At 38.1% G+C, this 26,183-nt stretch overlaps 1 protein-coding gene across 6 annotated transcripts in view; it reads left to right on the top strand.

Moving 5' to 3' along the window:
• EFR3A (EFR3 homolog A (S. cerevisiae)) overlaps positions 1-26,183 on the top strand; it is a 74,677-nt gene that overhangs the window by 18,607 nt on the left and 29,887 nt on the right. For 5 of the 6 annotated variants that reach the window (XM_010844312.1, XM_010844313.1, XM_010844316.1 and 2 more), the window contains exons 2-7: positions 12,422-12,498; positions 14,826-14,953; positions 16,203-16,353; positions 18,920-19,041; positions 22,561-22,710; positions 24,355-24,492. In XM_010844312.1, the coding sequence (XP_010842614.1) occupies positions 12,422-12,498; positions 14,826-14,953; positions 16,203-16,353; positions 18,920-19,041; positions 22,561-22,710; positions 24,355-24,492 (766 nt within the window). Of the gene's footprint in view, positions 1-12,421; positions 12,568-14,825; positions 14,954-16,202; positions 16,354-18,919; positions 19,042-22,560; positions 22,711-24,354; positions 24,493-26,183 lie in introns of those variants that run through there. The other variant, XM_010844317.1, reaches the window with a different exon arrangement.

Below are 26,183 nucleotides of genomic sequence, written 5' to 3'. Positions count from 1 at the left end.
TTGATTCCTTCCAAGGGCTGTGAGGGAAGGTGTGTTCCGGGTCTCTCTACCTGGCTTGTGTTCATAGATGGCCAATTGCATGTGCATGTGGAGCTCCCCCTGCATGCACATCTGTCTAAAATTCCCCCTTTTATAAGGATACCAGTTGTGTTGGATTAGGGCCCCCGCTAATGACTTCATCCTAACTGAATTACCTCTTATTCTAAATAAGGTTTCATTCTGAGGCCCTGAGAGGACTTCAGCATATGAGTTTTGCAGGGGATACAGTGCAATCCGTAATAGCTATATGAGACATGAAAGTGAAATGATTTCTTTTACTTACAGTATTTCTGTGTTTTAAAGCATGCTTATTTTTTAAACTTTGATGTAAACTGATGGCATAGTCACTTTTTCTTGTACTGAAACCAAATATTCATTTACTTAAAGAGAAGTATATCTAGCACAAGAAGAAAATTGGTAGAAATGAACAAAAATTCTTCTCATGCTTCAGTTATTTGGTATGCTACTAAATTCTCTTGGAGAAGGAAAATGGCAACCCACTCCTATACTCTTGTGTAGGAAATCCCATGGACAGAAGAACCTGGCAGGCTACAGTCCATGGAGTTGTAAGAGTTGGACACAATTTAGTGACTAAACCACCACTGCCACTAAATTCTCTGGAGCCTGACTTAAGTCATTTTAGCATTTGAACTGATTTCAGGAATGGTACATACCTAATATTTAAGCAAATACAAAATTTACTGATCTACACGTTCTATGAAATCTTACTTGTTTTAGTTTCTCTAAGCTGCAATAACAAGATACTATAAGCTGAATGGCTTAAGACAGCAAAGTATTGTCACAGTTCAGGCAGCTAGAAGTCTGAAATCAAGCTGTGGCCAGGGCCATGCTCCCCACGGAGTTCTAGGGAAGGATCCTTGCTTGCCTCTTCCGGCACTAGTGGCTGCTGCAAGCCTTAGAGTGCCTTGGTTTGTAGCAGCAGAACGTGTGTGTCTTTCCTATCTTCACGCGGCCTTCTTCCTAGTGTCTGCCATATCTTTCTCTTTGTGAGGGACCAGTCTTTGGATTAAGGACCCACCCTAATTGAGGATGAGCTCCTTTTAATTTGATGCCCTGTGCAAAAACTCTGTTTCCAAGTAAGGCCCCTGTCACAGGTACTGAGGCTAGGACTCCAGCACATCTTTTTTGGGCACACAGTTCAACCTGCAGCATTTGTCCGTTACTTTAAAAAATTAGCTTCATTTAATTTCTCTAATCTTCCAAGTATTCCTGACTAGAAAATGGACACCTTTGTTATCATAAATTAATGTTCTTGAGCCTCATTATTCTGAGCCCTCCCACTGTCTTGTCAGGCCGCTCCCTTGGTTTTCCAGGTACAGAATTCTGCTTCCCTTTCAACTCTGTCCTGCTTCAGTAGTTTGTTGCAAAGATGCCTTTCTTCCTTTCTTTTTAAGGTGCCTTTTTCTCATACTTTCTTGACCATCTCAGTGTTATGAGTTATGTTTGAAATTGTCGGACCTACTATTTTAGAATTTACAATGGATTTCAAGTCCAGGAGCGTTTTGTAATTGGAATGTCTGTTATCTTACTACTGAATGCATCTGATCTGTACTACTTTTTGTGAAGATAGGATATTCTGTATAGATAGAATGGTATGAGCAAATGCGTGGAAATGAAGAAGTTTGGGGATTGATTTTAAGAACTGTGAATAGTCACAGTTTTTATTTGGGAAACAAGGCTGAAAAGGTAGAGATTATATCCAGGTTCACCTCCAAGACCAGCCTGTCAATGAAGTATAAGTAAATTGGGGAGATCTTTATTTTGGACTTCCTGGTGGCTCGGACGGTAAAGCATCTGTCTACAATGCGGGAGACCTGGGTTCGATCCCTGGGTCGGGAAGAATCCCTGGAGAAGGAAAGGCAACCCACTCCAGTACTCTTGCCTAGAGAATCCCACGGACGGAGGAGCCTGGTGTCCATGGGGTCGCAAAGAGTCGGACACGACTGAGCAACTTCACTTGATTTTGGTAAACTGACTGACTTCACTTTTTAAATCTTTAAATAAATGTGTGTGTAGCTAAAATAAACTATTAAATTTATCATATATATTTTGTAAAATAAGTGATTGGGGTTTTTGTAGGTATGCTCTGAATGAACCATCTTATAATTTGCCTAATGTGGAAAAGTGTATTCCCATTATATTCTCAATGTTTCTGACATACAATGAAATGTCTTGTACTCATATTCTTTCTGTGTTAATTTTCTTTTATATGAGTTGCACAGCCTTTCAAAGGCATCTGGAAATGTCAGTTTTTTTTTTTTTTTTTTTTTACTTTCACAAATTGGAAATGTCACATTCAGACAACTTCTTAGGAGAAATAAAAGGCTTTTACTGTGAGTCAAGGTTCAACATTCGTCTGGTTTTGGTTTCATGGTGTTTTGTTTACCAAGAACCAACTTTCTTGTTACCTGCATGGCACGTTAATTTAGAAGGGAAGTATCAAAGCATACGTGTCCTTGTTAAATAGTAGTTTACACCCCTGGTCTTTTCTGTACCTCCCACAATACCTTGTGTAGTACTTCCCACATAATTGGTATTCATAAATATTTGTTTTGCAGTAGGGTTGGAATGTCACATGCTTTTAGAATTAGAAGGAATCTTTGGTTACTTAACCTAACCTCTAGTTTGAATCTGGACAGCAGCTGACAGATAATCCTATCTGAAAGCGCTCAGGGAGTTCTATAATATTTTGACTACTTCTGTTGAGCTTCTGTCCTCTGAGGGGATCACAGACCAGTCCTTTTTTACATGATGTCCTTTAAATATTTGGGTAATACCTGATATTTTGACATTTATTACCTGATACATTCTGTGCTAAACATTTTTTTAAACTAAAAGAATGAAGATTTTGTTAAGCATTATGAGTTGCATTTAGTAGCCTTCAAACATACTATACTACAGTCCGTCTACAGTTAAGTCAAATCCAACAGCAATTCTTTTTTTGCAGAATCCATGAAATAGGGCAGAATTCCTTTTGGTTAACAGTAAGATACTTACTTAGCTCTTACAGACCGATGATACACTACACTCCACTTCTGACCACTGATACGTGATGAAGAGCATCCAGAGAATTATATAGAAAGGATTTGCTTTCAGAAGATATTAAATATGAAAGCAGCAAATAAAAATGATACAGATTTATACAAATACAGTGTGACAACTAGAAATTTTGAATTGTATCTTTCTTTGGAAAACACACATCTAATATTTCTGGCACTTAACATGGAGTAGAGGCTTTATAAACCTCTTTTGATTGGTTGACTAGACATGAAACAGTTACAGTGTTTTTTGAATGTCTTCAAAGACTTCCTTAGATGTGAAACTTGTGTTAAATTGTATCTATTAGTAGAATAAAACCAGTGCTCAAATACTGATTTTTTAGAAGAAGTCTTGTTTTTATCCTATTTTCTACACCACATGCCAAACAAAGCGTGGGGTTTTCTTCAGGAGTAGTTTTTTTCCTTCCAGTCTTTAGTAGAACTTGGATTTTGCAATTATTTCACTCTAATCAATTATTTTTATCCTTCATTATTTACTAAATATTGTAGAACATAGTCTATGTATTTCAGATGGAAGACTTGTATCTTACTAAAAACTAATTAAGATGGTAATGAAATGTATTACTAGGTCCTTTTAAGGGATATTTCATATTATCCATCATTTTATTTTTAATAAGAACCTATAATCATTGTAAACTATGTGATTAGTCTCTTTATTTTTTCCCACATCAAATGTAGAGTCTGTAGAATAGTATTTTTCATTCTGGATATTCTGAAACTGCCACTGTTTTATTTTTGGTTAAAATAGTTAACACATCTTGAAATTTTAATTTATATTACTGTAAAATATGAAATTTTTCACTTTCATGTGTTTTTTAAAAATGCTCTTAATTTCTTTTTCTGCTCTTTCCTTGTTCTGAGAGTATTTCTTTTTTTTCCTGTTTTTTGGAGTTCTTATTTCTTTTATCTATGTAAATCGGTACTTTTATAGAAGGCATGCAATTTGGAAAACTCCTTTGTTTTCTCTGTCACTATTCTTTTTATAGTTTTCTTCCTATCTCTTTAAATGTCTTCCCTTTCACTTCCTTCGCTGCTAGTCATTCCTTAAATGCTTGCTTTCCCCAGAATTCGCTTAATTCTATCCTGTGTTTCTTTGTTGACTTCAGCTAGTTAAACTAGTTGCTTTTGCTATCGTTTATATGCTTTTGGTTCTTAAATTTTTATTTCTAATCTAAATCATTTGCCTGCTACAAGATGTCCCACTTTTAGGTTTGTAACCTCAAATTTAACATGAGCAGAATAAAATTTATTCTCTTTCTGATAGCCTCCTCCCACCCCCAGACTTATCTTCCTCTGTCCCTTATTAGACACCACCATCCAGTCACTTGTTCAGACTATCCTGTCTGTTACTTTTGACTCCTCTCTCTTTGTACCTTCTACTTTGAGTTGATTTCCATGTCAGCTTCCTACAAGTTTGTCTAGCCATTTCTGTCATGCTGCAGAACTTTATGATTTGTTTGGAAATTAAAACTCTTATTCTTGACATCTGGCTCTCCACATCTGGAATGATCCTCCCTTTTTTGCTGAATTCCTGCTGCTGCTTTTTAAGACTTAGTTTAGTCATTACTTTTTGCAGGAAGGTTAGGGTCACTCTCCTGTTCTCCGATAGCAGTCTCTTCTGTCATGGCTGTTACCCCATCGAGTTACAATTCTCTTTGTATATGATTATCTTGTCCTGTCAGACTGTGAGCTACTGAAAGCCAGGGAGAGAGAATTTATCTTTGACCATTATATAATTCTTCCCTGAAAACATATTAATTGTGCAGAGTAATTGCCAACATAATTAGTCAAGAACATGGTGTGGATTCAAGAGGAAAATTCTCACATGCTTTTTTTTTTTTTTTTAATTACACATGGAGAAAATGTGATTCCTTTTGTAATTCTTAACAGTACTACTGACATTATCACAGAGGACATTTAGTCAGTATTTTGTCTGTTAAAAGGAAAATCACCTGCTATTTCAGTTTCAGTTCTGCCTCATCTAATTTCTTACCTCCAGAGGCCAGGACACTGGAGTGCTGTGTGCTCCCGTCCAGGACCACCCCGGGCGCATTGAAGGAGGGTCTGTGGTGCAGAGTCCAGCCATGCAGTCTGGTCTTAGAAGTGGACGTGAACTTGTGTGTTGTGTCCCAATGGTGGTGGAGACAGAGGTGTCAGTACTTTGCTTTCCTGTTTGCAGCTCTGGTTTCTGTGTCATTCAGTGGATCCTTTCTTATTTGCTTTGCCACCTAAGCCAATGTCAGATGAAATGAATAGAGCATTGTATTTCCGTATTTTAATTTTTGTGGATTTTTTTTTCCCCCTGTATGATGATTCTAAAAGGTTTTCAAATGTGGTCTTAACAGAATTACATTTTCTAAAAACCATGCCTATTGTATATTTTATTGCTCAGGTTAAGTCTGCTGAGTAATATTTTTTTACAGTTAAGTATGGTAGAATACAGTAAAGTCTAGGTATAAATCTATAAATTGACTATTTGTAAGTAAACAATACCTTTTGTTTTTCTTTAAAATTGTGATAGTGGGGAAAAATGTGTTAAGTATAGACTGATCAATCACAAGTTGACTCAGAAGAAGAAAAGCTGTTTTTTTTCCTACAGACACTATTTCAGAATAGTTTTGTAATGTATACAGACTTTTGTCTACGTTATACCTTTTCCAGAGGCAAGTATTGCAATGCAGTGGAAAAACCATCTTTTAAAAAAGAATTGGAGCTTTAATTTCATTTAATGCCTTTGTTGTCCTCTTTTCCATGAAGTTTATGTGCCTGGGAATAAAAAACAAGTAGCGAAATTGAGAATGAGAAGAAAGATGGTATAGAATTGCTTACGGAAAGAGTCATGTAATAAAATACTCCTCTAATGGATTAGAATCCTTTTAAAAGGAGCACTGTCCTGAAGATAAGATTATTTTGTTCCCATTTTTCTTTGAGTGCTGTCTAATTATTCAGCAGCCCTTTTCGATGCTTCCTGTGTGCCATCTCCTAGGTTTCTTCCTTTCTAAGCTCTGGGTCATTAGAGCACATTTGGGGTTTTCCGTGTGCCGTCCCCCATAGTGAAGCTTGCACAGTTCCATCTGCCTGTAATTGTCCTCCGCTGTCTCCAGTTTCCTCATAGTCCTACTCGTTCTTCAGGGGGAGCCCTCAGCTCAACTCCCATGCCCTTCATAAAACCTTCTTTCATGTGAGCTAGGAGTGCTTTCTCTCTTCTCTCAACCTCTGTGGCCCTGTAGCCATGTGGTCCATTTGACATTAGATAGCTCTTGTCCTCCAGTGTTGTCCAAATCTTGTTTTCAATTGTTATTTATTTTCTAATTGGAGGAAAATTGCTTTACAATATTGTGCTGGTTTCTGCTGTACAGCAGTGTGAATCAGTTATAATTATATACGGGACCCCTCCATCTTGAGCCTCTCTCTAAATTTCAATTTTTAAACCTTTGTCTTTTCAAGCAGTTAGTTACCTTTTTGACTCTGTAGTTCTTAGCACAGTGCCTTGTACCCAAGTTGAAGAGCAGGAGTAACACCCATATTACAGGCTTTATAAGTAGTGTATGTGTATGTGAGTGGTACATGCAAATTTACATGTTAAGTGTTAGTTACTTGGGAGGGATGTATGAATATGACTGTAATATTACTGTCTTTTAATGGTGTGAAGTTAGTGTCTTGTTCTGACACTAACTGAATGAGTAGCTTTTAATTTCAACCTTGAAGAGAATATATGTGATGCAGAGTCTTTTCAAGGGTTTTGGACACCACAGAGCTAGAGGTCTTGAAGTAATGAATTTTTTAAATCTTCTAATAGAAAAACATGCTCTCTCTTTTCAACTTGATTACTGATAGCTTCTGCCAGGTCTAAAAATAAAACATGAATTGTTTAAAGTGATTCAGTTGACATTGTCAGCTATTCATTGGAGAAATTATATGGTTCTGGCATTTATTTAATATTTTGTGGTGGACAGTTTTCTTATCATTTTGATTTATGTAGTACATATCAGCAGATATTAAATTTATCAGTGAACCTTGGATCCACATTCGTTAAGTGAAGGAGCATTTTTTGTGAATGTCTGTTATATTCCAGGCATGCAACAAAGAACAAAATATATGGACTTTATTGATATAACTCATTCAGGTAGGAAAGACAAATGTGTGTATAAATAAGTAAAATAATTTGTTTTAGGTGCAATAATAGAAATACCATAAGGACGAGAATCCAGTAATCATAGCTATTCCAATTTAAAAATACGAGATTTAGTAAGCCCTAAATATACCAGCAAATTCCTAATGTATTATGCATAAGAATTATAAACCAAGATAATATAATTGCTGTGTAGAAGATATAGATAGTATGATTTTTTTTCCTTTAACAGATCGAGAGACAAACCTAATACAGTTGGTTTCCATCAGAGGATCTAAGCATTCTTCAACTTCAGTGACAGTGATAGTAACTTACTATTTTGTTTTAGAGGATAGCTTTTTCCCAGATATCCAGTGCTATGGTGATGTTTAATAATAAACACTAATTGTTCAATTATTAGTAATTTAGTAATAGAGACATTAATATTTCCAGTTAGATTTAAATTATCATTGGGTAATATAGTTAGTTGAAAGTATAGCTTATTTTAAAGGGGGTCTTAATTATCCAAACCCCCAGACTTACAGAGCTGCATTAGGAAAGCGAATGTCATTACAAACAGCAGTATTCAGTGGGGACAACCCACGAAGCCGAATTCTCCCAGCACCTCAGAGTGCTCATGCACCTGGCCAACGCTTATGTCAGCTCAGCTGCGAGGCTTTCTGTGCAGTTGCTGAGTGCCTGTTGGCTCGGGTTAGAAGTTACTCGTAACACCTCACCATCAGAGAAAGAGGATTCTAGAGGCCTGTATATCTCACACCTGTCTGCGGGGAGAACTAGATGACACTGGTGAAGTTGCATGTCTTGGGTGTCTCTAAAGAAGAAATGGTTAATTTAGGAGTATGCAGAATTTACTAAAATAAATGTGTGTGTGTGTAGTGTTTTTTAAAATGGCTTCTATATTCCAGGCAGTTTTTTTTTTTTTTTTAAGTACTCCTAACCCTGAGAGATTGGCAGAAGGATTTTTCTGTTTCCTGACTAAGGCTCAGAGAGCATTATTGAACAGATTGCCCCAAGAGCCTGTCTGCACACCACTATAATACACAGCTTGGCATCCTTCTTGGTCATAATTTTTCCTTCCAGCTATGCCCCAGTTCAGTTTTTCCATAGTTCAGTTACCCACTTGAGATTTCCTATTTCTTCTACTATATCGTAAGTCGAGTTCTGAATTCCATATGCTACAGGAGGAGAATAGTGAATTACCTTCTCCTTTATGTGTTAGAAGTAAATTTAAAGGAAGTTACTGCTTAGACTTGCCAGTTGCTGGAACTTCTCTATGCTACACTTAGCCCCCTTTTTCCTTTGGAAAAGAGAAAGTTGGGAAGAGGTCGAGAAGTGAGGAGTTTGTTGGAAGGGATGGGAAGCTAGGATGAGGAAGAATTAAAAGCTTTAAGGAAAAAAATAGAAAATAGGTTTATTTTCTTATTCAAACTGTATAAAAATCTATCTTTAGTAAACTAGCAATGCAGTAGTTTAATCAAAAATCTGTTTAAGCTATTTGGCCTTGCTTGCAGAATTCGATACAGATATTATCAAGTTCTTGATAGCTTTATGTTTGATGTCAACAAGTAGATATGTTACAGTATACTAGTACTCTCTGCTAATTTAATTACAAGTAAAGTGAACTAGGCACTTCCTGAACAGGAGGTAAAAGAGCTGAAAGAGCGACTAGAAACTCATCTCTTGCAACATGAAGGACTATGTTCAGGTACCTGCAGCTGAACTCGAAAAGCCTTATGAACTGACTTCGACAGGGGAGTCCCCCACACTTCTGTGCCTGAGTAGGTCCAGTGCTTTCATTTTACTTGTTCTTGTGATGTTGATAAACACAGTATTCTCTTATTTAAAATAGCCTATAGAGTTCTCTCTTTTGTGATTACAATTACCACTCACTTTCACCTCATATTACCTTCAGTGTTATCATTTTATAGAAACCTGAGTAAATTGAAGCTTTTAAACCTCGTTTCAGCTATCTCTCTTGATTGGTTGGTTTTCATGTATGGTAAGAGGTCAGGAAGTTGTTTTTGTTTGGACTTCCTGGAGAAACGCACTGTGACTGTGTATCTCCCTCCGTGGCAGGGCACTTCTCGTCTCTCAGACTCGTTCCTGCAGTCGTGTCTGTTGGGCATGGTTTGTGGAGAGCTAAAATGTTTAAAGGAGTTTGGAAAGTGTCCAGTCCTTGAGTTTTGTTGTTGCTTAGTCGCTCAGTCGTGTCTGACTCTTTGTGACCCCATGGACTGCAGTTTAGTATGGCAGTTAGCCTGTAAAGTCATCATGTCTGATTGGAATCTCTGCTCGTCTGTATGTACCAGCTGTACGATATGGGATATGGGACAAATGGGACTCCCTTAGCTCCTTTGCTCCTTTGTCAAACAAAGTTGCGCTAACCCTCTCAGAGTTGCTGTAGGAGTGCATGAGTAATGCTGTCAAGTCCTTAGTGTAGTGCGGCACACATCATGTTCAGAAAAAAGCAGTTATCCCCTTGGACTCGGGTCTTGTTATTGAACGCTTGTTGTGAACCACATAGAGAATTTGTTGGAGGTTTAGATGATTAATTCTCAGCAAAGGTTTTCACACTGTTGGGGATACTGTCTCAGGGCCCTCACGCACCTCGGTTACCCTGATCGTAGTTCTTTTATTTGTTTTTGTTTAGTCACTCAGTCTTGTCCGACTCTTTTGCAACCCCGTGGGCTATAACTTGGCAAGTTCCTCTGTCCTCCACTTATATATAGCATTAGTAATAATAACTACCCATCTGTTGGATGCTTACCCAATGTTACACCCTTAATAAGAACTTTACGTATAATTTTATTTCATTTTCCCAATAAATATGAAGAAGGTGTTACTACACTGAAGAGGAAACATAGGTAAGATAAGAGAAAATAATGTGCCTGCCTAACTGGACAGTAAAAGATGTTGGGTTCACCTCAGACCTGTCTGACTCCAGAGCCTCTGCCCTTTAACCCCCTATTGAGCATTTTGTCATTTTTCTCATCTGTCTCCTCTAATAGACCCTATGCTTCTTCAAAGTGAGAATTGGATATTACGTGTATTTCGAAGTCCCCATTTTTTGTAAGCTGTTTTAAAACTAAAAACTGTATAATATCAGAAAGTGTCAATGTAAATGAGACTTAATACCTCATTAAGAATTCTTAGCCTATTGAAAATTACATAATTTATCATTCTAACAGGAAACTTGAAGCTTGGGTTTCAGTTCCATTGCCAGTCTCTTTGCCATAATAGCATTTGAATTTTCTATATTTGGCCTTGCATTAGTGTAGCAAAGTATTCCTACTAATCTTCTTATCAAGTTATAAGCTTCTTTCATCATTGCAATACCCAGCTCAGTGCCTTGTGTAAGTTAATCACTTGATATATATTTGATTTTAATTTATTTCTGTGTATTAATATTCATCTGAAGTATTTTTATATTAGGTGTAATTGACACAGGAATATGACTTTCGCTTACTTTGCTTTTACCCTTGCTTTTCTTTATAATAATCAGGCCTGTGTTTTGCTTTTGGACTTTAAAAATAGTTCAGATATTTTGGAGTTAGTGTGAAAAAAAAAATCCCCTAATGGACTCTGGAATTTTTTTCTCCTTTTAAAGTAGAAAACATCCTGAACAGTAGACAGCATTTTATATTATCTGCATGTGGTGCCTAAATATATGCTGTTGAATTAGTCACTATTTTTTATGACAGTTTATAAACTCAAGGGCAGAGATCTTGACTCTTATACTCTCCTGTGTCTGTGGCATCTGATGTGGTGTTCGGGAAGTAGTATGTGCAGATGAAACATCTGCGTGCTGATTCATTTGACCACTGGTATCAGCGCTTTCGTGGAAAGAGCATGACGTTTCAGAGTTAGGCGTTGGATTCTCGCCTAGCCATTGCTGCTGAGTAGATTACTTGGTCAGTTCTTCTACAATTTCTTGTAAAGTGGTAGTGATAACAATATCTCACTAATTTGCTGGAAATGTTAAGTAATGTATGTGCATTACTTTATAATCACCAAAATTGCTGTACATGTCTTAATTCTGTCTTGTTTTATCAGCATAATGACTCCACTCTACTGCAAATCTGGACTCAGTCTTACATGTTTTGTCGTGTTGGGCACTCACTTGACATGATACTGCTGCCTGCGTGAGTTATGTGTGCTTCATGAGCAAAGTGAGATCTGGAGAAGTTGTCTGTTGAATAACATTGCTCAATGAGATGGTAGAAGTCTGCTTAGGTCTGAGTTCCCTTAACTTCTAGCTCGTGTTCTCTCATGCCGTGATTTGGTTTCTACATGCATACGCGTGCACACTTGGCCACAGATACACATAGCCCAGTTTCATAAATCATGGAAATGGTTGTCTAGTGGCTCCAGACCAACATTCCCGTTACGTTATTAGTTTGTAGGACAAGAAAACAGATCCCTCCTCCTCCTCACAGAGTTCTTTCCAGTGAGATGATGTGCTTTCCCTCAAGGTCACACGGCCCCTTAAATGAAAGAATTGGCGTGAACCCAGGTCTTCTCATCCAAATGCATGACTTTTTCCTAGATGCCAGCAACGGAAAATGTACAGAGCAGTCTTTGAGCAGTTTTTGAAATTCCTGGACTTTCCCTTGAGGTTGATTCTCTCTCTGTTGTGGCTTCTTTATATAATTCTTCATGTAGATAGAGGTGTTAACTGTTTTCACCAGCAGCTACTAGTAGTGAACTCCCATTTTGAGACCATTGTGGCTGGAACTGAGTGGATTGGGCCTGGCAAGAAAAGTGGGGTTTGGGAGGAGGTGTAGGTAGGGAATGATGCAGAGAGTAGTAGAAGATGAGATCAGAAAGGAAGTGAGGTGGGGGTACCAATTACGTATATACTTTATAGGGTGAATTTGGTAGTCATGTATGCATGTACACACACACACGCTCCAGAACAGTTCAGTTCAAAACTCTGGAATAATTCATTACAATGTTCATTTTGACCTGGTGTCTTTGGAAAGGGGAGGAGAAATTTGACTTTTTCATTTCTTACTTAATAATTGAATTTGCATACCCATTTCTGTTTCTGGCTGTTTGAACTTTTCCCCTTTATTTGCAATAACCCATAAATACTCAGAACTTCAACTTTTAGATCACTTTACAATATGATTAATTGCCGTACTTTGTGATTTTATTCTTTTTTGAACAGGAGTGTGTTGCTGCTGTTCTGCTCTGCGTCCTCGCTACAAACGCCTGGTGGACAACATATTCCCAGAAGATCCAAAAGTAATTTGATCTACATCTCCTGATCCTTCTCTTTGCTGACCCATCCTTCCCCCTGCTGATCTCCCTAAGGTTTCCCTGATTTCATTTCTCTACTTTTACTCCCAAGTCTCATCATGTACACTGCTATGTTTATACTTCTCTTTTTTTAACCTTTAAACGATCCGTGCTTGCTTGACTGGTTTTCAGATTCTTTTCTTAGATTAGGCATATATTCAGAATGATGGACAGGTGATGTTCTTAGTGTGTATAGTTCCTAAATTTATGACCTAGTCTCAGATTATCTACAAAATGCCAAGAACACAGCTGTGAATACAGACATGGCCTTCTGCTCTCACCAAGTAAATTGGCAACTGCAATATGTGAAAGAATGCTGTGATAGAGAAGTGACGTACAGTGTACTGCTGGAGTAGGTGGGAATGATACCTGATCTGGACTTGGAAGAAGGAATGCCTGAAGGAGTGAAATCCAGGCTAAGATCCAAAGAAGAAATAGGGTTGGCCACACAGTTTTCAGAAGAGAATTGAGAAGTAAAGGGAGAATATTCCAGGCAGAGTTTGTTCTCTTTTTACTTAAGTGCTTTTTAATTTTTTATAAAAATTACTTTTTTATGGAAGACTACAGGCTTCAAAGCAGCTGTGTTTGATTGATTTTATTTGACACTGTCTTAACTTTTCTAGAGAACTTCCCTGGTGGCTCAGACAGTAAAGCATCTGCCTACAGTGTGGGAGACCCGGGTTCAATCCCTGGGTTGGGAAGATCTGGAGAAGGAAATGGCAGCCCACTCCAGTATTCTTGCCTGGAAAATCCCATAGACAGAGGAGCCTCGTAGGCTACAGTCCATAGGGTTACAAAGAGTCGGACATGACTGAGGGACTTCACTAACTTTTCTAAGACTCCTTTAATCTAGTGTTAAATAGATAGGAATAAAAAAATGTTACATGGGTTTGAATTCCAGAGGTTGCTTTATTTTAAAAGGTAGCCAACTGTAGAAACTTTTTGGTTATCTTAACAATTTATGAGCTATATCTTGTTTTTAATCAAATCTGATTTAAGGAACTATATAAAGGCTAATCTGTTTTACTGAGGCTAATCAGTTAAATATATTGGCTGCCAGATATCCTGGATAATTCATAGCATATAAGTAACTCTAAGATACGGTACCTGCCTTAAGCTTTCCATCCATTCATACAAAGTGAAAGCATACTAAATATTAAATCACAGTGAATAAATTAGAAAGTAAAATGTTAAGTAAAACAGGGGTAAAGTTTCTGCCTTTAAATCAGGAAGGTACCACTCACTCTGAGTTGGCAATCTCTGCGAAGATTCACAGAAGAAATGAACTTGGAAGGATATACAGCATCTGGAGAAGCAGAGATTAGTTTCTTTGTACCTAAGAGAAAAGGTGTGATAAAGTAAGAGATAACATTTGGGACCAGGACCTTCAAGTGGAAGTTCTTGTAACCTAGTCGTAGTATAATGAGTGGTACTAGTGCACAATTCCTGAATTCCTGATTGGAAATTTCAAAAGTGTCATTTAATAGACTGCATATTCAGATCATTTCTTTAAGGAATCTGAAACATGAGGCTAATGAAGATAAGGTGGAGGCAAGATTATGGAGGAATGTGAATAACAGATAAGAAATCTACTTATCTTACTGGCAGTGAGGGAGCTTTGAACACTTTTGATATGAGAGTGGTGACAGGTCAGTTGGAGAATGGTTACACAAAGAATTTTTATTTGTGCCAAATATTTAGAAAAAATCTATTTGAGCAATCTGTAAAATAAGATGTAAGAAAAAGAAAAGATCTACATGAACCTTACATACGTATGGCAACCATAAACCCAGGTGACAACACTTCTTATCTTTAACTTATTAAACAAAAAAATCTCCTGTGTCCAAAATGGACCCAGTAGCAGGTGCCCAGAGTGCACATGTCTACCTGTCATAGTCCCTGCCTTCAAAGAGTGCTCTAATGAGGAGAGCAGATAACTGAACCTTTGCTGATACTTACTACAATATATTGTATAATTGAGCTGTTTTTTTGTTTTTAATATATAAAGGAAGGTGTTAGAATAATCCAGTGCTCGTGAAGGTGTATGCTTTCCGAAATAGGGCAGTGCTTTAACTTTTTGAAAGCTCTACATATCCAGAATGGTGATTAGCACTAAAGAGACTGTATCCAGGCAGGCTGAGGGTAAATAGGGATTAATTTCCAATCCATAAAGGGGGAGTGAGAAGCAAGCAGCACTTAGAAATACAAACACTGAGCATGGAAATACAGGCATAAGTAGAACCTATTTCACTCGTTGTTGTTTTTATTTTTAGGATGGGCTTGTTAAAGCCGATATGGAGAAATTGACATTTTACGCTGTATCTGCTCCCGAGAAACTGGATCGAATTGGTTCTTACCTGGCAGAAAGGTTGAGCAGGGATGTTGTCAGACATCGTACTGGGTAAGGAAACTACTGTAGTATCTTTGGAAAATTCTTCCTAGGCTAAATCATCCTAGAAGCTATTTTGCCATCTAGGCAGGCAAAGATAGTAGATGGAGAATAAAGCATTGCAATATCATACGAAGATATGTATTATACCGAATAGATGCTGTAGCTTTTATTACTTTCCTCGTAGTCAGGTTTAAGAATAAACTCATGTTAGTTAAAAGAGTTGTTTGTGTAAGCATCCTCTGATTTTTAAACTTCCCTAATGGGAATAGTAGAAATTGATTCCCTTAAAGGCCTGTCAGTGCAGTTCTCTAATTTAAAAATCAGTCTCAAAATTGAAACCTATCAGAAATTCTGTTAGCAAATTAATTTTTAGCACAGCTCCAGTTTTGCCTGTCAGAGGAGCAATAAAAGAGGGCTATGTTTAGGCTTAGGTATTATAATAGGTTCAGAATGTGTAAATTCTGAGCAGGTGTGCTGATGTGAACTGTGCTAGCTATACATGGACCTATAAATAAAGGACTACCGTCTTAATCCATTCTGTGTACTTGAACAGTAATTACTTTGCAATTTGGTATATAAATATTTTTCCATATTATTTTGTGATCCTAGTTTCTTAGTGTATTCCAGTTTCCAGATGATACACTGGCTTTCTCTGCTTTCACACTGTTACCATTTAGAGCATTTGCTACAAATGGGAGTCTTGATACAAATAGTTCTTATGGTCATTTGTTCAAGTAAAGTTATCTAAATTCTGAATTTTAACTTTTAGTACAGGCTTTAAAATCTGATGAATTGGAAGGTAAAATTTATCCCTTTCCTTACAGTATTGCTGATACTATTTTATATACTCATATTTACAAATACAAATAGATTGTGTTAGAAATTTAAGCTCATTTCTTATAATAACTGTCTTGGGTCAGATGCAGAGAAATATGGTTAAAAATCTGGAAAATGGAGAATATTTGTGTTTACAAAAACATTCACGGACGTTAACATGGAAGCAGCTCTGGGAGAGGTTTTGCTGAGGAGAAGAGTGGAGGAGTGCAGTCTAGTCTCTGCGTCCTCCCACCTGAGGTCATTTTATGACCCCAACATCCTTAGTGTCATGAGAGGATTAGGCAGTCACTCAGATGCTGCTAAATTTGCCTTTCTCTGTTCTGTGCATTTAAATAAATTTATTCTAAGTATTCCTGTGAGGGCACTGAGGAGAATCTGGAGAGCTGGAGGTGCTTTGATGTTATTTTTCTCTTGTGTTCAGGTATGTTTTAATTGCTATGGAGGCACTGGACCAGCTTCTTATGGCCTGCCATTCTCAAAGCATCAAGCCGTTTGTAGAAAGCTTTCTTCATATGGTAGCAAAACTGCTGGAATCAGGGGAACCAAAGCTTCAAGTTCTTGGAACAAATTCTGTAAGTAAAGGGTTCTAATTTTAAGAGTAATTACCGTAACTTGGATTAAGTCTTCTTCGAGTGTCCTTATCTGGTAAAGGCAGATGCTCTGGTCAGGGTATTTGGGCAACCAGTACAGTTGTAGATGATTAGAACAGTTTGTCTCAAGGTTTTATTGTTGCTCTGTGTGAAATCCGGGACATTAACAAATCACAAGAAGTGGTAGAAACTCAGTTGGCCATTAAGTGGAAGGGGTCCATGTCCCCTCACAACCTCCCCCTGCCCACCCCCGGCCTTCTAACACTGCTTCTGAACTGTTTCTGCTAACAACATTCATTTTCTTTTATCCAGAACTGTAGTTTATTAAACATGTGTGGGGTGGGGAAGGCATATCTAATAAAGAAAATACAGTACAGTGATAACCTTGCTCCTCGTCTTTAGTTTCACTGTATCACCTTTGGCCTCAGTCTCTCAGTTCCAGCTTCATCTCTGAGGGAGCTTTTCGGCGTTCAACCGGTCTGCACGTTCCCATCCAGATTCTTATCAACAGCAGAGTCATCTGTTACCTGCTGTTGCTTGCAGACAGTTGTTTCATGTTTAGGGACTGTGGTTGCTGAGTGGCAACGTGGCTTCTAGGGTTCGACTGCCTTACTCTGAATTATGCCTACAGCACTTTCTAGCTGTGTATCTTGGGCAAGTTATTTAACCACTCCCTGCCTTAGTTTTTCATCTGTGAAGTGAGGATAATTACAGTACCAATCTTACAGGACTGTCGTGTGATGTGAGTTAATATAAAGTTCTTACAACAGTGATGGCACTGTTGGTTATTACTGTTGGTAGTAATATAATATTTTCCCTTTTTTAACCAAGATTATGTAAATAAAATCCCTATTTGAAAACCCTTAATATGATTTTGTCTGTTAGTTTCAGAGGGAAATATTGGGTATTTCCAAATACAGTTAGGTGGTGTGACAGGCTCCATTTCAGTCAGCGTGGCCACTTATGCTTCTCCTGCTTCCTTTACAGTTGGCTGAGGAAAGTCTAGGAGAAATTGTTTTTTAGTTGATGGGAGTATAATTGATTTACAACATTGTGTTAATTTCTACTGTATAGCAAAGTGACTCAGTTATATGTATATAATGTATACTTTTCTCACTTTCTTCTCCATTACAGTTTATCACAGGATACGGAATATAGTTGCCTGTACTGCTGTACAGGAGGACCTTGTCATTCATCCATCCTGTATATTTAGGGGAAATGTTTTAATGGCTGTGGAGCAAAGGACTTTTAGTGTAAATCTCCATGAAGTCAGCAATGCTGTTAGAATTCCTTTAATGAGTCATTTGAGAAAAAGACAAACATCTCCAGTTACTTACTTTTGATTTGAGTGAATTGTATTAAGTGAAATGCTATATTATCTTGACCAACATTATTTATATAGTATTTCCTGGAAGTGTGATTTCAATTTCTTTGGGGTGCTAAGTTGTCAAACATTGAAAATTGAATGTTAAAAAACTAGTCAAACATGACCGATTCAGTACTTTTGTGTTTATTAGTAGTCTTTGTACTTTTTTTTTTTTGGCTGTGCTGGGTTTTTGCTGCTGCACGTGGGCTTTCTCTGCTTGCCTTAAGCGGGGACCTGCTGTGCGGGCTTCTCATTGCGGGGCACAGGCTCTGCAGTGCGCAGGCTCAGTAGTTGGGTGCGTAGACTCCGTTGCCCTGCCGCATGTGGAATCTTCCCAGACCAGGGATGGAACCCCCAGGTGTGGTATTTGTGGCCTTTTTCTAGATCATATGAGTCATATGAAATCATTTAAAACAGATGACTTGGCTCTGGCTGAATTAATTTAAAATACTTTTAGTGTCATAATTTTATTTTTTCAAGTTTATGCTTACTTTCATTTTGTTCCCAGGACATCTTTAGGCTATTTTAGAAGCAATAAGTCACCAAATAAATGAGAAAGCAAATAAGAAAAAAAAGGATGCATATTAAGGGATCATACGGTTGGGTTTGTGACTCATGAGGATATTTAAAATTTCCTAAACATATGCATCTCTCTCTCTCTCTCTTTTTTTAATCTTTTAAAAAGAGGTAGAATAAATTTTACTGTCTGAGTCTTTTTTTTCTCTACTGTGTTGGTGATGTTTTCTTCAGTTTAGGGCCCTTTTTCTTGTCCCATCTTGTTTGTATAAATATTCATTCATGTGTTATACAACAGCTGTCAAGATGTCCTACCTATGATTTAAGAAATAGAACTCCTGAAGCTTTCGGCCTGACTGTGGTTATCATGAAAACGTTGCCAGCATCTGGGAAATGCAGAAGAGCTTCAAAGCAAGCACTCACTCCCTCCAAAGAAACTGCGTCAGAAAGTTATAGTTAACACTCAGAATGCTATATTCTTGATTTTGTGAAGTTTGTTATTAAAAAATTCCTTTCATATATATGTGACATTTATGATATTTCATATTTCATTTGCTTTTTATTTGGATATTTCTTGTCGATGTAACAAATAATGAATGAAAATAAATGTATTTTTTTCTACACTTTGAAAAAGGTGATAATACACTTTATTGTTGTTCTTTTTAGTTTGTCAAATTTGCAAATATTGAAGAGGACACACCTTCGTATCACAGACGTTATGACTTTTTTGTATCTCGCTTCAGTGCCATGTGTCACTCCTATCATAGTGATCCAGAAATACGAACAGAGTATGTACTGTTTTATAATTTATAGTCATGGAGTAATTTATTGGTGAATATTGTGTTTATATCTTACGTAATGATTGCCAAAGAAGATGGGAAATGTACGCTTTATTCCTAAAGTGCAGCTTTTCATTGCTGTTAGAACTGACTGAAGCAGCAAAATTGAGAGGGGTTTCCTAACGAGATCAGAATAAAATGCAGTCTCCACTGTAGCCCAGAATGCCCCTGTAATGCTGCCCGCGTCGAGGTTAGATCCTGGCATCCTGTCATTTCTTTCCCCTTCCACGCTGATCCGTTGCGTAGGTCTCCTCGCTTGCGTGAGCACATCAGGGACACTTCTCCCCAGGGCCTTTGGACTGAGTGGCCCCTGGCCTAGAACAACTCCCCAGATACTTACCATATGACTTCTTACCTCACTTTGTTCAGATTTCTGTTCAGGTGTCATCTTATCATGAGAATCCTCCCTTGGCCACCTTTTATTTATTAAATATCAACATCTCCATTCCATTCCCAGTCAAGCTTTATTTTCTTGTTGTATCTCATTCCCTGGTGGCTCAGATGGTAAAGAAGACACCTACAGTGCAGGAGACCTGGGTTCAATCCCTGGGCCAAGAAAATCCTCTGGAAAAGGAAATGGCTACCCACTCCAGTATTCTTTCCTGGAGAATTCCATGGTCAGAGGAGCCTGGCAGGCTATAGTCCGTGGGTTGCAAAGAATTGGACACAACTGAGCAACTAACACTTTCTCTTTCACTTTTCATGGAATATGTTCATGGCTTTGTTTTATTATTAGAAATCCCTTTATTTTTAGCAATACACTATCAAATAAAATTAGAGGTCATGGCCAGTAAGAAATGGGACTGCGACTTTAAGATTTTCATAAAATATTTGACTTGGCACATACTAACTTTGTAGTAAAGTTAGGCTTATCCCTTTGTGATTGCAGAAGAATCTCTCAAGACTTTAAGACAACAGCATGAACAGATCCAGCTTCGTACGAGGCACATTTTGTCTTGTCTCCACGTTCACTTCCTCACCTGTTCAGTGTCATGTTACTGCCACATCCCATTCTCCACCCGCTACTCCTGTAGGTGTGCGTTATTTCCCCGCGGGCTTGTGAAGCAATGTCACCCACTGCCCCTCATCCTCCAGTCTCTAAACCTATTTTGGAAACAGTCCTGGATAAGCTGAGTAAACTTCTAATGGTGAATATTTCAGGTAGTAGCTAAGTGAAAGTGAAGTTGCTCAGTCATATCCGACTCTTTGCGACCCCATGGACTGTAGCCTACCAGGCTCATCTGTCCATGGGGTTTTCCAGGCAAGGATACTGGAGTGGGTTCCCATTTCCTTCTCCAGGGGATCTTCCCAACCCAGGGATCAAACCCGGGTCTCCTGCATTGTAGGCAGACGCTTTTACCATCTGAGCCACCAGGAAAGTCTAGTAGCTAAAAAGGAGGATAAATAAGTCACATTTGGTCAGAGTGAAGGTGTTTCAGGGAAGATGGGCTACCAGCTTAGCTCTGCTTGCGAGCTTGTTCTTTCCCCAGATTTTATATGCTGTTTTCTGGTTACTTTTCTTCCCATCCTTGAACCGATAGATTAGATTTTATTTTTAAAGAAGAATGAGGAAGAGCTGAAGGAACTTGAGGCCTTTGAATTGAGAAGGGAAGAGAGGGCAGCTTCCTCTCAAAATGTTACCTGTCTAATACTGTAATGTGTGTGTGTCAGGACACACAGGCGTGTAGTGTGTGCATGGCTTGGGTCATCCGCATTCCATTTTGTTAGTTCACATTTGTCATCCCTCTATAGGAACCAGCCTAGTCTTCCATCTAGGTGGACTTGGAGGGGAGAGGTTCTCAGAGAGAAGCCATGGAGGGACAGGCTGAGGACACATGAAGGGTGTTGAGGATGGTAAAATCCTCTTCTCACGCGGCTGCTGAGACTTCTGGGCAAGAACTGCTGAGACTTCTGGGCAAGAACTGGGAGAGAATCTGATCCTCATTAGTTTGAATTATTATCATCCTCTCAGAAAAATCTAATTCTTTTTTAAACATTATTGAAGTATGGTTGATTTACAGTGTTGTATTAATTTCTGTAATATAGCACAGTGATTCAGTTACGCATATATAATGTTTCATATTCTTTTCTGTGATGGTTTTATTGCAGGATATTGAGTATAGTTCCCTGTACTATATAGAAGGACCTTGTTTATTCACTCTGTGTATAATAGTTTGCATCTGCTAGTCCCAGATTCACAGTCCATTCTGCCCCACCCCTCTCGGCAGTCACAAGTTCTGCTCTTCATATCTGTGGGTTTGTTTCTGTGTCATAGATGAGCTCATTTATGTCATACTTTAGATTCCTCTTGTGAGTGACGTATGGCATTTGTCTTCCTGACTTACTTAGTATGATAATCTCTAGGTCCAGCCACGTTGCTACAAATACTGTTATTTCATTCTTCTTTATGGCTGAGTAACATTCCATTGTGTGTATGTGTGTGTGTTTTATATATTTATATATGTATCTATCTCGCATCTTCTTTTGTCTGTTCATCTGTCATTGAGCACCTAAACAGCATTCAGCCTGTTTCCCTGGCTTAGCTATTGTACATACTGCTGCATTGAACATCAGGGTGCATGTATCTTTTCAAAGTATATCTTTCTATAGAAGTAGGATTGCTGGATCATATGGCAACCCTGTTTTTAGTTTTTTGAGGAGCCTCCATAGTTTTCCATAGCTGCCACACCAGTTTACATTCTCACCAACAGTACTAGGAGGCTTTTCTTTCCTCCACACCCTTTCCAGCATTTGTTATTTGTGTACTTTTTAACGATGGCCATTCTGGCTGGTGTGAGGTGGTATTTCGTAGTTTTGATTTGCGTTTCTCTAGTAATTAGCGATGATGAGCATCTTGTCATGTGCTTGTCGACCATCTGTATGTCTTCTTTGGAGAAAAAGTTTAGGTCTGCTCATCTTTTGATTGAGTTGTTTGGTTTTTCATTATTGAGTTGTATAAGCAGTTAAGCCCTTGTCAGTTACATCATTTGGAAATATTTCCTCCCAGTCTGTAGGTTGTCTTTTTGTTTTATTTATGGTTTTCTTTTTTGTGCAAAAGCTTACAAGTTTGATTAGGTCCCATTTGTTTATCTTTGTTTTTATTTCTATTGCCTTGGAAGACTGACCTGAGAAAACTTTGGTATGCTTTATGTGAGAGAATATAGGAGAATCTATTTCTTTTGATTATTTTATTGAAAACTGACACACAGACTAACCTTATATTTGACAGTCCTTTTTAACTTTAAATGCTGATTACAGAAAGATTAAAAGTCAGTTTCTTTTGGAACTACCGTATCTCTGTCCATCTTAGATTTTTGAGATTTTAATTTCTTAGACTTACTGTTATTTTTGTTTTATTGACTTGAGATAATAGTATTTATTTAACATCCATTCCCTTAACTAAGCTAACAAACTTATTTAAAAAACTTTTTTCATGACTGAATTTTTTTTTTTTTCCTTTTTTTATAGAATCCGAATCGCTGGAATCAGAGGTATTCAAGGTGTGGTTCGTAAAACAGTAAATGATGAACTTCGGGCTACCATTTGGGAGCCTCAGCATATGGATAAAATTGTTCCATCCCTGCTGTTCAACATGCAAAAGATAGAAGAGGCTGACAGGTATTGAATAAAGACGGAAGGGTGGGGCTGTGTTTTTCTGTATGGTGTATGTGTGCTTGCTTGTTGGATAAGAATGTTTTATCTTTAGTATTATGTATATAGTAGTCTCCTAAACTTGAGTGAGTTTAAATATATATCCTTTCTGAAAAAATTACCATCTTTAGTCATCACATTAGGCTGAGTAGACCACAGATTCTTACTCAGACACTTAAGGCTTTATTTCTTTTAGAATAAATTATCACTTGCTGCTTATTAATGGGCAGTCTAGATTGCTATTTGAATTAGTACCATTTAAGCTGCAGGTGTAAGAAATAGAGATTATAAACTGAACTTCTATTATTTAGAGATCCAAGGTGCTTTTTCATAGGGAGTTAGTACTGCTACTACTAATAATAATAGCAGCTACTATTCACTCTCTATGCTTTTCCAACATAAATACTAGACTGTTTCTTATTTATTCCAAGATATTTTGGCATGGAATATTGTTTTGGGGCATATGCTGACCCCTCCGCTCCCCGCACACCAGTAGGCTGTTGCACTTAGGATTCTGTACTTATTCTCCTTTCTCAGATGCCATAAGCATGCTTTCCTGGCAGATTTCTGTTGCCTTACACAGAGGTACTATACAACCAAGTTTTAGAAGCAGTGTTTTCCAGTTTGGCTTATTTCCTGATCTCCCTTTTCTTGTAGTTTAAAGAGGGAAAGTCTGAATCAAATTTAAAAGATACTTAATTCTATAGTTCTAAAAGTTTAACTTTATTTGTAGTTTTGATGATTATGTGTGAAGTGCCAAAGTAAACATGGTCTAGAAGTGAAAAGATGAAATTGGTAGCTCTGTAGGCACTTAATATGTTGATTGAAATTTATAGCAATTACAGAAAATATTTACACTAGATTTCTTAAATGTGATTGTCTGCAGGTTTGAAAACATAAAGTGTGAAACTTGGTATATTTTAGCACCTTCTGTATCTTTCCTAGTTTTGATATTGTGGCTGAGGTTAGTTTTTCTGAAGGTACCTAGCTGGTTGAGAACTGATTCCCCATGATTATGGCTCTTGAGGTACACGATTAAATTAAGTTGGTTGACAAATTATAAGAAATTGTATTTTCTCATGGTTTTATCCCAGTGCCACAGATACGCTTTTCTTTGTTGTTATTGTACATGAAATAAAGTGTTAAAATATGAACAAATAGTGTCTACTGAGGAGATTTACAGGTGTTCTAGTTAGCTTTTATTTACACTGTGTCATAATTTTCTACTTGATTTTATTTTTGCTCTCTTACAGTTAAACTGGGTGATCTTTGGGTACCTTTTTCTTGCTGAGACTGTGCTCTAAATGTGGAGAAGTTGTAGGAACTTTACAAAGTAGCAACTGTTGAGTATTTTGCCTTTGGAAAATATATTCTATTAGTTAGGAACAAGTTAGTACAACTGAATTTAGTTCTCCTGTTTTGAAAGATTATATGATCAGCTTCAAGGTATTGACTTCATGAAGTAAAATTAAGCTCTAGAGTTATTTTGAGGTAAAAAGAAAATGTCATGCTGGAAATTCTGAGAAGTCAAATCTCTCCTGTTTAACTGTTAGAACTGGTGTCAGAAGTCTTGCATTGGTTTGTTTGTCTTCATTTCTCTTTTCTTCCCAGTCGCATAGGCCCTCCTCCTTCTCCTTCAGCAGCAGACAAAGAAGAGAATCCCGCTGTGCTGGCTGAAAACTGCTTCAGAGAACTGCTGGGCCGGGCGAGCTTTGGGAATATGAATAACGCTGTGAGACCAGTTTTTGCGTAAGTCCTTGGTGTTTTCCTGGTTGCATCTAACTGTGCTGTATGCATTCTGTTTGAGTTTATTTGAAATCCTCTTACCTGTATGAGAGAGTTACTCATGGAGCCAGTATAGTGGTGTGGGAAGAGTATGGGATTGAGTCAGACAAAGTCCCTTTGAGCACTGGTTCAAGCACTTCCCCGCTTTTCCCTCTTAAGTAGGAAATGCAGTCATGCTCTTGGTATCATGTGCATTGTTTCGCTGGGATTTCTGCTCACAGCTTGGAGTGCATATGCCCACTAAAATATTAAAGTAGAGTGTCCAAGTATGATGTATCTTGTTTTATTAATTTCTGATTCAGTTCAGTCGCTCAGACGTGTCTGACTCTTTGCGACCCCATGAATCGCAGCATGCAGGCCTCCCTGTCCATCACCAACTCCGGAGTTCGCTGAGACTCACGTCCATCGAGTCAGTGATGTCATCCAGCCATCTCATCCTCTGTCGTCCCCTTCTCCTCCTGCCCCCCAATCCCTCCCAGCATCAGAGTCTTTTCCAGTGAGTCAACTCTTTGCATGAGGTGGCCAAAGTACTGGAGTTTCAGCTTTAGCATCATTCCTTCCAAAGAAATCCCAGGGCTAGTCTCCTTCAAAATGGACTGGTTGGATCTCCTTGCAGTCCAAGGGACTCTCAAGAGTCTTCTCCAACACCACAGTTCAAAAGCATCAATTCTTCGGCGCTCAGCCTTCTTCACAGTCCAACTCTCACATCCGTACATGACCACAGGAAAAACCATAGCCTTGACTAGACAGACCTTTGTTGGCAAAGTAATGTCTCTGCTTTTGAATATGCTATCTAAGTTGGACATAACTTTTTCGTCCAAGGAGTAAGCATCTTTTAATTTCATGGCTGCAGTCACCATCTGCAGTGATTTTGGAGCCCAAAAAAGTAAAGTCTGACACTGTTTCCACTGTTTCCCCATCTATTTCCCATGAAGTGATGGGACTGGATGCCATGATCTTCGTTTTCTGAATGTTGAGCTTTAAGCCAACTTTTTCACTCTCCACTTTCACTTTCATCGAGAGGCTTTTTAGTTCCTCTTCACTTTCTGCCATAAGGGTGGTGTCATCTGCATATCTGAGGTTATTGGTATTTCTCCCGGCAATCTTGATTCCAGCTTGTGTTTCTTCCAGTCCAGCGTGTCTCATGATGTACTCTGCATAGAAGTTAAATAAGCAGGGTGACAATATACAGCCTTGACATACTCCTTTTCCTATTTGGAACCAGTCTGTTGTTCCATGTCCAGTTCTAACTGTTGCTTCCTGACCTGCATACAAATTTCTCAAGAGGCAGGTCAGGTGGTCTGGTATTCCCATCTCTTTCAGAATTTTCCACAGTTTATTGTGATCCACACAGTCAAAGGCTTTGGCATAGTCAATAAAGCAGAAATAGATGTTTTTCTGGAACTCTCTTGCTTTTTCCATGATCCAGCGGATGTTGGCAATTTGATCTCTGGTTCCTCTGCCTTTTCTAAAACCAGCTTGAACATCAGGAAGTTCACGGCTCACATATTGCTGAAGCCTGGCTTGGAGAATTTTGAGCATTACTTTACTAGCATGTGAGATTAGTGCAATTGTGTGGTAGTTTGAGCACTCTTTGGCATTGCCTTTCTTTGGGATTGGAATGAAAACTGACCTTTTCCAGTCCTGTGGGCACT

This window comes from Bison bison, unplaced genomic scaffold (assembly GCF_000754665.1).
Source record: "Bison bison bison isolate TAMUID 2011002044 unplaced genomic scaffold, Bison_UMD1.0 scf7180017864199, whole genome shotgun sequence".
In the NCBI taxonomy this organism is placed as follows: Eukaryota; Metazoa; Chordata; class Mammalia; order Artiodactyla; family Bovidae; genus Bison; species Bison bison.
The sequence above is the reverse complement of the archived record's forward strand: the minus strand, read 5'-3'. Positions and strand labels throughout refer to the sequence as shown.